The following is a 15,017-nucleotide window of genomic DNA, read 5'->3' on the forward strand; positions in this document are numbered from 1 at the left end:
ATCACCCTATTAAAGGATTCTACATTTTTGCAAGTGGTGTGAACAACTACCAAAAGAGGTTTCAGAAAGGGTGAATGTATGATGGCATACTTAAGCTAGATGTCTCAGTAGGAAGAACGCTCATAGGATACGCTGATGATAATAGCACTGGTAGAAGTGGCAAAACACCTAGATACGCTTCAGGCATTCCTGCGCCTTCAGGCATTGTGTAACGATGCTATCTCAAGAGCTCAACTATGGCAGAGAGAGGCAAAGGTCGAGTTTGCGGAACACAAAACCGAATCGGTCCTTCTGAGCACACTATGGATGTGTATGGAATTAATTATTACGATTGGTGAGCAAACACCACGTCTCAGCTGTATATAAAATACTTGAGAGCGCTCATCGATTCGCGTATGACATCCACGCATCACCTGCAATCAGTAAGTGACAAAGTTACACGAATAAATTGTGCGCTATGGAGGCTAATGCCCAACATCGGCGGTCCTCGATTAAGCATATAGCAACTCCTGTCAACCTGAAAACCTACCTGAAAGATGTCCAATCAACATACATAAGAAGCAACGTGAATGAGTCTGGTGGTGAACGAGGACAAAACGAAGTACCTCCTACCATCAAACAAACAAACAGTCAGCGCACTTGCCTATCGACACCCACGTTACTGTTGGTCACATGGAGTGTTTGAGAGAAAGATTCTGCGGAAAATTTTTGGACTATTGCACGTTGGTGACGGCGAGTATCGCCAGCGGTGGAACTATAAACTTTACGACGACATAAACATAGTCCATAAATCTAGCGGCTTCTTTGGCTCGGTCATGTCGTTTGAATGGATACAAACACTTAGGGTCTGAAAGTATTCGATGCCGTAACAGCTGGTGGTAGCAGAGAAAGAGAAAGGCTGCCTCTACCTTGGAAAGATCAGGTGGAAAAGGGCTTTGCTTCGGCTGATGTGTCTAATAGGCACAAGTTAGCAAAAGAAAGAAACGGCTGGTGCGCTCAGCGGTTATCTCGCCAATCAAGCAGAGGAAGAAGAAGCCAAAGTTTTATGGTCGTCAAATTTCCCAAGTTCGCTTACAAGTCCTCATGAATTGAACTCTGAACTCTGTCTGGTAGTCTCTTTGACTTACCACAGAAAGATGATAATCAGGATATTACCTCAAAGTCATATATAATAACTATCACTGTGTCCAAGGCAATTGGAAGATAGCTCAACTTAAACCCCTCAAAGTTATATACGCGACAGTATCATAATTTGTATTATGGACTTAGGCATCTTTGAATAACTAGTAAAACTTTCACTAATGATGACAGCCAATAATCGCAATTTTGTTGTATTTTTTGGCTGATAACGGCATCAGACATCCGAAAGATGACAAACGGTCATCGCAACAGATGGTGAAATACGTATACGGTGGGTTAAAGTTTACTTCCTTTATTAAAAATAAAATAAAATGAAATATTTATTACCTACTATAAACCCGAAATTATTTTCTTATCAGCCAAATATTTAGTATATATTGTACTCGTTATGTAACGGGCGTTGGTTTTAGAAGTATGGAAATTTCTTTCGTATAAAAACAAACAAATCAAGAACAAAATTTTGCCTCAATAGCTTGGAAATTGTATGGGATTTAGTGTTTATAGAAATTTTGGACCTATGGCTAACTTCACTGAGTCGAATAAATCCGCTTGGCTGCACTTTGTAGCACCTCTTTGAGCATTAGTGTTCTTAACTCGCTATCTATGCTACGAATGTAGGCTTCTAAGACGTATTATATGGCATCACGGATTGATTAGCATCCACCAATGACTAGACGAACCCCTAAGAGAGTAGTAAAAAGGGCCAGCCATATAAATAAAGTTGTTAATTACCAGGCCCATTTACGAGGGGTGCCTTTTATATTTCGGGATTTGGCAAGCCTGGTGTTGCAATCTGGCAACTGACAGCTGTATCGCAAAGTTTGACATTTTTTGGCTTTTACGTACTCAGAACGTTTTGAAATACCAGCGCTATTTGTGTTGTTTACAGTAACTTAAAAGATTCATCTATGTCCAAAAATGGAATTAAATCGTGAACATTTTCGTGCGATTATTTTTTACAACTTTCGACGTGGATTAACTCAGCAACATTGCATGGATTAACTTAATTCATTTTTTGGCGATGAAGCTTCATCAAGGACCAGTGTTTATCGATGGTATGGTGAATTCAATCGTGGTCGTAGTTCACTCCAAGACGAATTTCGTGAAGGTCGTCCAAAATCAGTTGTTGTTCCGAAAACCATTGATGCTGTGCGCGAACTGATATTGCAAGATCGTCATGTGACCTATCGTGAGATTGAGACAATCTTAGGCATTAGTGGGACCAGCATACATTCAATATTGCATAAATATTTGACTGTCAAAAACATTTGTTCGCGTTTGATCCCACACAATTTGTCAATCGCTCAAAACAAGGCTCGTGTCGATTGGTCGAAGGAAATGCTCAAAAAATACGATCGCGGAGCTTCGAAACACGTCTATGACATCGTGACAGGTGATGAATCATGGATTTACGCGTATGAGCCCAAAAGTAAACAGCAGTCGACTGTATGGGTGTTTCAAGATGAGCCAAATCCAACAAAAGTTGTTCGTGCACGAAGCACTTCCAAGCAAATGGTCGCCTGTTTTTTCGGAAAAACTGGACATGTCGCAACCGTACCACTAGAACAACGCAGAACAGTAAATTCTGAGTGGTACACAACCATTTGTTTGCCAGTTGTCTTCCAAGAAATTAGGAAAACCAATCGCCAAAGACGGATCACTCTTCACCAGGACAATGCGAGCTCTCACACATCGGCTCAAACAACTGCATTTTTGAGCACCCAAAACATCTAATTAATGGGTCATCCGCCGTATAGTCCTGACTTGGCACCGAATGACTTCTTTTTATTCCCGTACGTAAAAAAAAACTGAGAGGTCAACGTTTTTCGACACCTGAGGAAGCGGTTGCGGCATTCAGAATGCATGTTTTGGAGGTACCTCATTCAGAGTGGCAAAAGTGCTTCGACAATTGGTTCAAACGCATGCAAAAGTGTATAGGTCTTCATGGAGAATATTTTGAAAAACAATAAAGTGATTTTCGATGATTAAAATTTGTTTTTGTTCTCTAATCCCGACACATAAAAGGCACCCCTCGTATTACGATGATTCGTCTCCATAAAGTGCTGGTTTCCTGCGCCTTACGGCATGATGTACCATCTTGTTTGAACTATTTAGCACTAAGACGATTGGTAAAACAAAATATGGGATTGGCTCTGTCTTCAGTTTGAAAGAAATTCTGAGCACAGGATGGTTTTTAGAGGAAGTGGCACGATCTAGAAATATCCTGAAGATTACATACGTCATTGCCTATATCTTTTTCTAGGTATATGTCTATAAATGTGTCTGTGTCTATGTATTTTTCTTCGAAAGCCTATAGCCATTGTAGCAGCCAGTGTGGGACTTTAACACGAACTAAGACCTCCCATTGCTCTAACTGTTGCTTCTCCCGGAACCCTGCCGTTAAGTAGTATGTCGGGAAACCGTTATGAAGTATGTTAACTCAAATCAGTCAGCCTCTGTCAGTACGAGAATCTGTCCGGTGATCGTCTCGCAACGACTCTTAGCATTTCCATCAGCCTGGAGATCAAGTCTACATGCCTATATTTACATATGTATCATATATGTCTATGTCTATGGCCATGGATCTGCCTATTACTGTGTCTATATATAAATCTATATATATCTACTTATGTCTATGTCTACCGTAGTGACTGCTTGCAGCATAAGTCTAAAGATGGTGCGCCGAGGGTTCAAAGGTTACACAACGCTAATCTGGAGTTGGTGGCGCAAAAAACTGAGCTCTCCCGTATCTTTAATTCTAGGCGGAAGGAGAGCCGCACTATTTTGATTGAAGGGTATGATATCGAGTCCCAAGCATCGTTAAAGTGTCTTGGGATTCATACCCTTGAGAAGCTGATATTCAAGAAGCATCGAGAAGAAAATAAGCAGTTGCAAGGCAATGAGAGTAAATAGCACACTCACTCGCATGCTACCAAGCCATGGAGGACCATAAGGAGGTAAAAGAAAGACGCTTTCAACAATTACTGGCTCTATTCTCCTATACGCCGCACCAGTATGATCAGGAGGACGAACGAGACGCTCAAAAGAGCTGCAAGTTAAAAGACTTAGTGCGCTCTCTGAGCGTATGCAATACAGAAAAGTATCGGATGATGCAATCTGCGTTATAGCAAGTAAAGTTCCCTTTAATATACGAGCAGAGGAGCTTAAGCGACTGTATCACTCACGTGGACACAAATCGACGGTTGAAGAAAAGTTAACCGAACGCGCATGTTCTATAGCAAAGCAGCAAATCAGATGGCATTACTCTTCCAAAGGCCGCTGGGCATATAAGTTGATTCCCAAACTAGATGAATGGATAAAAAGAAAACATGGTGTAACAGATTTCTATCTAGCCTACATTCCTACCGGACATGGTAGCTTTCTTGCGTATGTCCGCCGTTGCAAATGATGCCCTCGAAAGAGAAATAGGAAGCAGTAAAAAATACTGCAGCAAGGATTTGTGGAACAACATTAAGACACACCCCACAAATAGGAGGAGGAGCTCGGCAAACATCCAAACAATTATATATATATATAGAGATTGTAATAAAACTCCGAAACATAGAAAGGAAGCGCATAGTGGAAACAAGGCGAATGTGACCGAGCTAGAACATCCAGTAGATGCGTCATCCAAAGAAGCCATGTTGAAGCATATCTCCTATGGGGATGACTGTATTTACGAGCAGCCGAACGCCTAAAGTAAGCCACAAAACAGGCCAACCAGACGACAAGTCGAAATCGAGCAACGATATTGCAGCTCTCCGATGCCGCATTATTCGCAAAGTCGTAATAGAGGCTATTGATAGCATACAACCCCGATACGAAACTAGGAGAAGAACTTGGATGCAGGTACTTAGAAAATCACAAACGCGTATCCACCTTGATTAAAAGCTTTTAGCAGTCCTAGGGGGGAATAAGCCAAGAGGGGAGAATATTATAGTATTACTGGGAGCATGCACCACATACCACTAGTGTGACGGCACCTTTGTTGATGTTTCTGATATTTTCGATTTTAACCTCCGCTGGAAAATAAAACAAACAAAAAATGTCTACAGCTATGTCTATGTATATCCCTATGTCTATGCCAATCTATTCCTATGTCTATGCTTACGTCTATGTCTATGTCTATTTCTAGCTCTATTCCTATATCTATTCCTATTTTTATTTCTATATCTATGCTCTAGATGTCCAATATTTTGTTCGACATGTGTTAAGAAGAATCACCCATTATTTAAGAAATTTAAATCTATGTATGGCGGCTCGATCATCAAAAAACTTCTGCGTAATCAGAAATGTGTTCTAAACTTATCTGCCGCTACATAACAAGCAGCCGAAACTAGTAACGTCACAGCTAACGTCGCTAATCTAAGGCGCAATAATATATTTTATGTCTCCTCTGCTCTGTCTACTTTGTCTAGATATGCCAATTAAATATTTGCACATAAAAATAAAACGGGAACCTAAATCTCAGACATGTTAAATGATTTCCTTTAATTTTAATGAAGCTGGATGCATGGTTTTAACATGTCAAAGCAAATATTGAGATAACTCGAAATCGAAATAAAAAAAAATTTAAATACAGCCAATTCACTAAAGTGTAAAGCCGCTAAAATATATGTCATACAAAGTACTGAAGCTGAGTGGTTTAATTATTTAATTAGAGGTGCGTTGATAATTTCTATTTCACAGATTAACCGGAATTATGCACGTGTTTGTATTTGCTTGTTAAATAAATATGTACGCAGACGTAAAGCGGATTTCAGAAAAATGTGTAGGAAATTTAGAAAATGCAAAAACAAAAATTCAATTTTACACGTCATTAAAAATATGTTAATTGAGTTCCACAAATATACAGAACACTACCGAAAGTTATAGTCTAAAGATAAATAAACAGAAACAGAGAAAGAAGGAAATGGATTGTGCGCTAAATTTGAAATGCGTCACATAAGAACTACGAGGAATGAAAGGAGCTAAAAGATTGCTGGAGTTTGCATGAGGAGAAGATACAGAAAAGTTACAGAAAATATAATAATTTGTTTACTTAAACTGCGTACACAGACACGATTCTTTGTTAGGTCTTTGACCGAGCTACTCCAACAAATTGTGATACCTATGTGCCTTTATGTTCGGAGGCTTTTTCATGGCAGAAATGCGCTAGAAGGTTTTTACTATCGAAAATCGAGTTAAGAAGGCCAGTATAGCTTTCTACTCCTGTAAATCTATCTTCGGCAAAATATGGGGTCTCAAACCACGTGCCGAACTTGGGATGTACAACTTAGTGGTTCTGCCAATTTTGACATATGGTTGCCTAATTTGTGGGGAGCTCTTCGGAAGAGCTATAATACCACTAAATTAGAGCGAGTGTAGAGAACTGCATGTACTAGCATCACTGTGGTGTGTAGTTCATGCCCACTATCGCCCTTAATGCCATTCTGCACTTATTTCCCGTTGATCTTCAAGTGAAATCCATTGCTGCTCAGAGCGCTATTATGTTGAAGAAGATTGGCCTCTGAAGGCAATCTCCTATAGGATATGAAGCATTTTGAGGCAGATTTCTTCTTCCTTCTCTGTACTTAGTACTTCGAGGGTTGTGCTAGGCCTATATTTCCACGCAGGCTGGATTGGAAAGAGGGAAGACTCTGCACGGACATAGATACCTCTGTTTTCACCGATGAAGTCTGGAGTTGGAGCGGGGTGTTTCTCTAAATCAGGCAATATTTCAGTCTTCGTCAAATTGCGGAAAAAACTAGTAGAGTTTTGCAAGCAGAGATCTTCGCGATTTTGTATACCTGCACGATACAAAATGCTTTGTGGTCGCTGTTAGGGTGGAAACTTTAATGCCTTTTCTGACAGTTAAGCTGCGATCAAGGCTCTGTCGTCGTCATGTTGCAGCTCTCTTCTGATCAACTCCTATAAGGAAGAGATAAAACTTCTCGAACGTATAGGAAATATTTTTCTTATCTGAGTTCCAGGGCATAGGAAGATAGAGGGAAATGAAATTGCTGATGAGTCTGCCAGAAAGGAGTCAACAGAACCGGCTCAGTGGTCCCCATCTCAGATATCGGTGTCACTGTTGTTAAAGCGAACATTTAGAAATTGAAATTTGAATTGGTCAAGCACCTAGAGATTTGTTGGCTCTAAAGCACTCAGCTGTGGAAAGAGGACAGATAGTCAAGGAGGGAAGGAGAAAAGTATCAGAAAAATAGATAGGTAAGAAAAGAGACAGAGACAAAGGTAGTTAGTCTTGTAAGAATTTTTCAGATTTCTGGTAAATCTGTAAATATCCTCCAGTTTTAGAGAACGAATATTACTCATTCTCATGACATCGGAACCCAAAACTCGTAGCCTTGCTCTAGCAAAGGCAGGACATTCACAGAGAAAGTGCTCAGTGCTAACCGCCTCCTCCAAGCATGACAGACACATAGGGTCCTCAATGATTCCGATGGTGGCCATATGTTGACCCTAAGGATTGTGTTCTGTAATAATACCGACCATCAACCGAACGTCTTTTCTTCCAAGTTTTAGTAGAAAGTTTGACAGTTTTCTGTTCGAACCTGTCACAAAACATTTTGTAGTTCTGCAGTGTTCCAGGCCGGACCATCGATCTTTATGTTAAAGAAAAACTATACAATTTCTTCCTTAAAATAGCGCAAAATAGATGGAGTTCTATTTTAGCGTGTGCTATCTCAAAAACTCTTTGGTCTCAGTACGACAGAAGCTGGAAGCTTAAAGTGCTGTAGCTACCCCGCCATTCACTTTCCAAACAAATAACGATGTTCACCAGTCACTAGGTTATTGGAACTCATGCAGAGAAGCTTGGAGTTCCGTACTGACACTTCCGTATCTATCTACATTGCAGAAGCTGTGGGGATACTGCAGAGAAAGAGACTGTTAAACACTTCCTTTGCAAATGTCCGGTTCTAGCAGCTCGAGGTTCCTTAGTGTGCCTTTTGGAGGTAGCCTGAGGCACTTCTCCTGTCTCGTTCGCTATTCTCCCCTCCAATACATCAACAGCACTGAGAACGCAATCAATGCAATCAGTTTCCAATGTCTACTATTTTTAGTTTAATTTTGCTTTCATGCTAGTGAAATCGCTGCGTGCATTGTACAATCAAATCGGATGTGTGTTGTCGGCCTTATACGTACACACATGTGCACACATACGTACATACTCAAAGGGTAATCAATTATAGTTCGCTATAAATCTATAAACAATTATTACTCTATTAAAATGTTAAACTGCAATAAAATTATTACAAATAGCCACTCGAACATTTTCAATTCACATTTCAGATAATGAAACTAATCGCAATCGAAATATGAATTACAGCTACACACGTACTAGTGTAAATCTGTAGGTATATACATAAAGGGCTGAATTTGAATAGACTAATCGAATACTTATATTTCGTTTTAAGGTAGAAAAAAAAATTACCCGTCGAAATTAGAAAAGTCGCACTCGTGCCCCGCAGTTAAGTTATGTAAAATTAATTATAAATTAATAATTGATGCTAACCGCAAGCATGCGGGGAAATTTTTTCAAATTGCACTCAAGTGCAACACTTTACTCGTTACGTATTTGCAAATGTATATTTATAATAATTTAATTTAATTTACATCTTGTTGAAGTGATAGCCCTCCACACGAATTATTTGTGCTATGTCTGTGCTTGTCTATGAAAACAAATCAGATACGTACTTATATATAAAATTAATTGAGAAAAAAGGGTTTGGAAATCAGACCTGTTCTGCATTTTTATTTAAAAATTTAAATTATGTCCGTTTTTCCGGTTCGCACAATTTTTTTTTTTAATCGGAATGAAGAAATCACTTCAATTCAATAGTTTTTGTCAAATTAATCCAACAAGCGTCCCTCCTCTCGACCACCTGCACCGAGAAGCTTATCCGATGAATGGACCAGCAGAATAGTCGATAAACCGGCGTGCATAAAACGCAGCAATGCGGACTTCGCTGTTGAAAAAATACTTATCATAGGCTGATATGGAAACTTTCTATTGGCTTACTCGGGATTGAAAAAGTCACCTCAAAAGGGGGTGTATGTATATTTTATAGTATGTATATTACCAGGTTGTTCATTCACATAAATTAGTACAGTAATAAAATGGGTTACTGAATTTAAGCATGGTCGTACACGCTTTGAAGATGATCCAGCAACAACACCAGAAATCGTGGAAAAAATACAGGATATTATATTGAAAAATCGTCAAGTGATGCAAAGAGATTTAGTAGAGGCCCTAGTATAAGCAATATTTTGATTAAAGTATTGGGTTTCAAAAAGCTGCATGCACAATGGGTGCCGCATTCGCTAACAATGGAACAAAAAGCACATTCGAATGCGACTTTCGCGACTTTCTCAGCAACACTTAGAGCCTTTTCGAAAGAATAAAGTGGATTTTGTGCATCAATTCATCACTATAGCAGAAACTTGGGTCTATCACCATGATCCTAAATCAAAACAGAAACCTAATGAGTGGTATGAGCCTGGTTCTTCGGCTCCAAAACGAGTTCGTGTCCAGAAATCGGCCAAGAAGGTGTTAGCATCAGTTCTTTGGGATGCGAAAGGAATTTTGTTTGTGAATTATAGTACTTGCAAGCCTGTGAAGCAATAAATTCTGAATATTATTATAACCTTTAAAACTAGCTGATGCAAATAATTCGTGAAAAGAGACCCAGTTTGGTCTGTTATAACTCGAAAACTACCAATCTTAACCGGTACATGGCCTAGAGATGGTGCTGTTATTTGTCGCGTATTTATATGCTTAAAATAAAATATAATTCTAATTCCATCAATTTTAAGCGGTTAGTCATTTTTATTTCGAATCAAGGGCTTGAAGCAATAAAAGGTGGAATTTTTTTAAAGCTCTTGTGTTAAAATTCTTTCGAGTGACTTTCTACAAGTATTTTCGAAAAATCTCAACAATTCCTACTCCTATTTGTGGTTTGCGCGTTTGATATTGTTCCACAAATAGAGGGACCTACAATTTACGCCCCCTTCCCACGGGAAATGGTTCTTAAGGAACTTTTCATGTCAAAACTACTCTCAGAGGCTTTCCATTGTCTGCCGAAGAACGACAGCTATTAGAAAAAAACTTTTTCTATCAAGTGGTGTTTCGTGTCCGGAGTAGGAAGAACAGAGAGACCAATAAACATTTTTACCAAAATGATCAGGACGAAGATCTCAGTCGATTTAGATATGTCCGTTTATCAGTCTCTTTGAACGCAAACTAATCTCTCACTTTTAGCCCTTTGCGGTTGTATTAAATTTGAAGATGGGGTCGTACTGATCGAAACTGATGTAAGATTATGACGGATAAACAAGACTTGTTAATTCTATTAATAAATACTGCATAAAATTAATGGGGTTTCTTGCTGTAGCGGCTGAGATTAGACATACGACCGCAAAGGGTTAAAGCTATTGGGCTGAAATTCGATAGACAAATGTATCTTTATAGTAAAGGGTGGTTACATTTCAAGGGCCGATGTTGAATGTGAACCACACCTAAACGTCAACGACGCCGTTGGACTTCTTTCTTTGGGATTATTTGAAAGAAAAGGTATACGTCGATAAGCCAGCAACAATTCAAGAGCTAAAGGATGAGATAATTCGGCACATTAAAGACATATAACCTCAATTATGCCTCAGCGTCGTCGAAAATTTGGACCATTGGATGGAGGTGTGCCGCCGAGGCCACGGCGGCCATATGACCGATATTTTGCTCCATATATAATTGAGCTATAGCAATATTATCATTATAAAGAAAAATATCAATAATGTAAAAAAAAAATTGTATTATGTTCAAAATCAACACCGGCCCTTTAAACTTAACCACCCGGTAGATAAGGAACTATTTGCATTTGGTGGTCTTTGGAGGTGTGCCGCCGAGGCCGCGGCAGCCGTTTGGCCCATATTTTGTTTTATATATAATTGAGCCATACCAATATTATCATAATAAAGAGAAGTGATAATAATTTCCTAAAAAGGATGTATTTTATTCAAAATTAATACCGGCCTCTAAAACTTAACCACCCTTTATAATACATTAATCGGAACTGAAAAGATCAGACCACTACAACATATATAGCAGTTCCCATATAATTGATTTTGCTGATGTGAGGTTTTGTGCTAAAACTTGTTCACTTAGACAGTCGTGAACGTGAAATTTTCTGAGCTGTTTACTTATCAATCAGCACCTACTAAGAAAATTATCGAGTTCGGTGCTCTATAAGATACAGATTGAAGCAAATTTCTCTTTATATTCCTAAGGCAGAAATGTATTCCAAAATAGCTAGTCCAACATTGAGACTATAACAATTTCCGCAAAAAGCTCAACGCTCTCAAAAAAATGAAACCGATGGAATCAGAGAACTAAGAAGCAAACTTCTTGTGATTGTGTCACAGGGAAGCTAAGAATGATAGATTAAAAATTAAGCTGCGTGAATAAATTTCAATAAAATGAGAAGTGCTTTGAGAGCAAGATTCCAATTTTTCGTCTTTTTTTTTTTGAAGATTTACATTTTTCTAAATTTTTTCAAGGCACCCTAGAAAAGAGTAAGTCCCAGCTATCATTTAAAATTTTCTCAAAAAGCTCAACACTCTCAAAAAAATGAAACCAATTGACTTAGAGAAACAAACACTTTGTGATTGTGTCACAGGAGAGTCAAGATAGTTAGACTAAAGATGGGTCATTATAAACTCTCTTAAGCCGAGTGCATAGATTTGATTAAATTGAAAACTGTTTTGAAAGCAAGATTACACTTTTTTCTTTTTTTTTTTTTTGAAGTTTTAAGTTTGTGAACCTTTTTTAAAAGAGGTTTACTATTCCCTGAACTCATTCAGAGTAACATCTATTGCTTACATTTTATACACTATTTTCTCACGTGTGACTCACCTTTTGGGTCATTTGGTATAAAATCTAGCGTACGATCCTTACAACGCAAATCTTGACCGGTACCATCGATCCACACGTAGGTGGCTTGTACGATATTCTCCTTCAATGGTAAGCTGCGATAGCGTTCCAAAATGGTCTTATCAAGATGGGCATTTGGTGAACCTTCTAAAACACGAGATGACATGCTAAAAATATAGAGAAAATAAATAATATGTAGTATTTATAAAAAAAAGTATACTTTTAATAAACTTCAACAAAAATAAATTATGAAAGCCAAAATGAAATACGAGTCACACAAATAACTTCGACATACGAGGTGACCCCTGAAGAAAACCCTCTGTATAGGATTATTATTAAAAATACCAAACTTTATGACGTCAATTGTCAGATTTCACTTATTCACTCAGCTGTTGCCATATCTCAAAACTTAAACGCTTAATGATTTTTAACGAAAAGTGCTCGCGTGCAGTGGACATACTTCAATGCCCTAGCCCAAGAGATGCTCATAGGTTTCTGGCATTTTTATTTTGCATAAGACATGTGAACAAATCGTGCTTGCCAATCGCTACTTGTCATTTATACCGGCTTCTGCATATGATTATGCATGCGCATGTTTTTAAAATTGACAGAAAGTCGCTTTTTGATGACAGTTACTGAAATGGAAAATAAAATTAGCCGTTCCTCCAAGCAAGACAATTCAGGGAAACGCATCCGAAGAGAGGAGAGTCGTTATAAGTGGTTTTTGGAGTTGGCTTATGTTTGGAGTAATATTTCTATATATACCCCTCAAAATCAAACTACTAAGTTTCATTAGATATTTTATTGATATTTTTATACTTAATATTTAAATATATTAATAAAATTATTTTTTGTTCTATTTTTAATTATTTTTATTTTTAAACAATATAAACTTTTTTAGTACTTTTTAATAATTTTTATTTCTATTATTTTACTTTCTCATATTTTTGGTAACATTTGTGTTACAAAAAACTCAAGCGTCAAGTGGTTATGTAACAACTCTCGCACTGTATGCTTGCGCAAAATTAATCACCAAATGGCCTCGCACATCAATCATATTTGACACTTGTGAAATAGACAGCTGCAGTAAACAAACAGAGACGTAATGGAGCACGTAAAGGTGAAAATAGAGATTTCCACCACTCAAAACCACTTTTTTTATTTAGTAAAAAAGGGATTCAAACACAAAATTCGATGATCGAAGCTCCGGCACTAGTACCATTATTTTGATAGGTTATGTTAGGTTATACTGGCTGCCCGAAGTCACGCGGAGACCATTTTGGTCCATAGCGATGTCGGATCAGATCATTCTATGTTAGGGAAAATATGCATCACTCAAGATGCGTGTACTGTTCGCAAGTTTTATGAGTCGCTTAAGCTGCAGTACAGGTATACATTCTAGTCTGTCAAAACTGAATGCAGCCAGGTAGCCATAGTTTTTGAGAGAGCCGGTCAGTAACATAGGAGATGCTCTGGGGTTTCTCTTGTACCCGACTCATTACATTACATTTCATTATTTTGATGAGTAACAATTGTTTTCATATCGTTTTCCCTTTACAACCGAGCAGCATTGAAAAATTTTCGAAATTTATTTCCGAAATCAGTTTAAAGACTAATTTCACAGCTGACCACTTAGATTTATCTTTCTCATGCCGATGAACTGTATCTTGCTGATAAAAAAAAATGTTAATTTAAAATTTTTTTCTCTCAAAAGCTTGTTAAACTCTTATAATGTTAGTTAAGGTGCTCTTAACCATTTGTGGTTAGGTTCAAAATGATGTGAAATTAATGAAAATTAATCCGCACTGCAAGTGGCGGATGGTTTAAATCACCGGCTTCCCTAGCCTCGGAAAAAGTTTAACATAGTAGCTGATTTTTTCTATTTATTAATTTTATTTTTTTGATTATGATTGATTGAAATCAGTTTTTTGTTTTTTTGTTTTGTGGATCTTACAAATCTGTCTTTGAAGAATCGAAATTTAATGCTAGGAAAATTTTTTTGGATCGGTTAGATAAGCTCACCAGATGTGAAAATTAGTAGATGAGAAAACGGCGATTAAATAAAAAATTGCGCAGAGTGCTTCACACAAAGTGAAAAAGTATCCATTTGGCATTTGCATATACCAAACTACATACATACATAAACAAACTAACTGCCGATTCACCTTGAAGAGTTCATTGTTTGGTATGGTTTTCCGACCGAAGGCTTAAATTTGTATGTAGAAAACAAAAAAATCGCACTGCATCTGTCAATAACGAACGATATAGAGCCAAGTCTAACGAAACACCTCTTTCGTCGAGGCAGGAAAAATTTGCTATGGGCAGACTAAACAAAAAAAAAATGCATGTTTGGATTTGATGAAAAACAATATGTTCCACGGTCCACAAGTTCAGCATCTGATCCCATATATACAAAAAAAAAACAGCAAAGCAAACCAATAATGGTGTGGCAATGTTCTGCGGAGGAAGAAATAAGTCGAATATTTTGCATAAAAGATAAAACGTGTGCGGTGGACTACGCGAGAATATGCAAGAGAAAATAGGTCCCTAATAGTTTAGACAGACGGCGGCGTTAATCGGGATTACCGGACGCAGTTAATTCTGATTAAAACTGTAGTGTGACAGACGGTTGCTACGCGGATTAGTAAACAACTGATTTGTTTATTTGATAGTTTTACCAGTGAAAGATAGACCGCAGGCCACAAATGCGGGTATTAGCTGCACTGATATTAAAAAATAATTATAATAATTATTCATTTGAGGAAAATCTTAAAATAAAATTTCTCAAACTGGTCCAAAATATCAAAACATGGAATGTAACTTCGAAAGTTTTAGTGCAAATTAGCATTGCATCCAGTCTTTCTTGTTCTTCTCTTTAAAAGTTTCATTAATTTTCATTCACAACGGCTAAGATCCAGGCATCTTCTTTGTTACGCCTACTGATATAAGT

General features: G+C 37.8%; 1 protein-coding gene across 2 annotated transcripts in view; it reads right to left on the minus strand.

Annotated features, from left to right (window-relative positions):
- LOC129237051 (glutamine synthetase 2 cytoplasmic) overlaps nt 1-15,017 on the minus strand; it is a 48,501-nt gene that overhangs the window by 22,631 nt on the left and 10,853 nt on the right. For both annotated transcript variants that reach the window (XM_054871445.1, XM_054871446.1), the window contains exon 2: nt 12,050-12,234. In XM_054871445.1, the coding sequence (XP_054727420.1) occupies nt 12,050-12,234 (185 nt within the window). The remainder of the gene's footprint in view (nt 1-12,049; nt 12,235-15,017) is intronic.

Source organism: Anastrepha obliqua, chromosome 2 (genome assembly GCF_027943255.1).
Source record: "Anastrepha obliqua isolate idAnaObli1 chromosome 2, idAnaObli1_1.0, whole genome shotgun sequence".
Lineage (NCBI taxonomy): Eukaryota > Metazoa > Arthropoda > Insecta > Diptera > Tephritidae > Anastrepha > Anastrepha obliqua.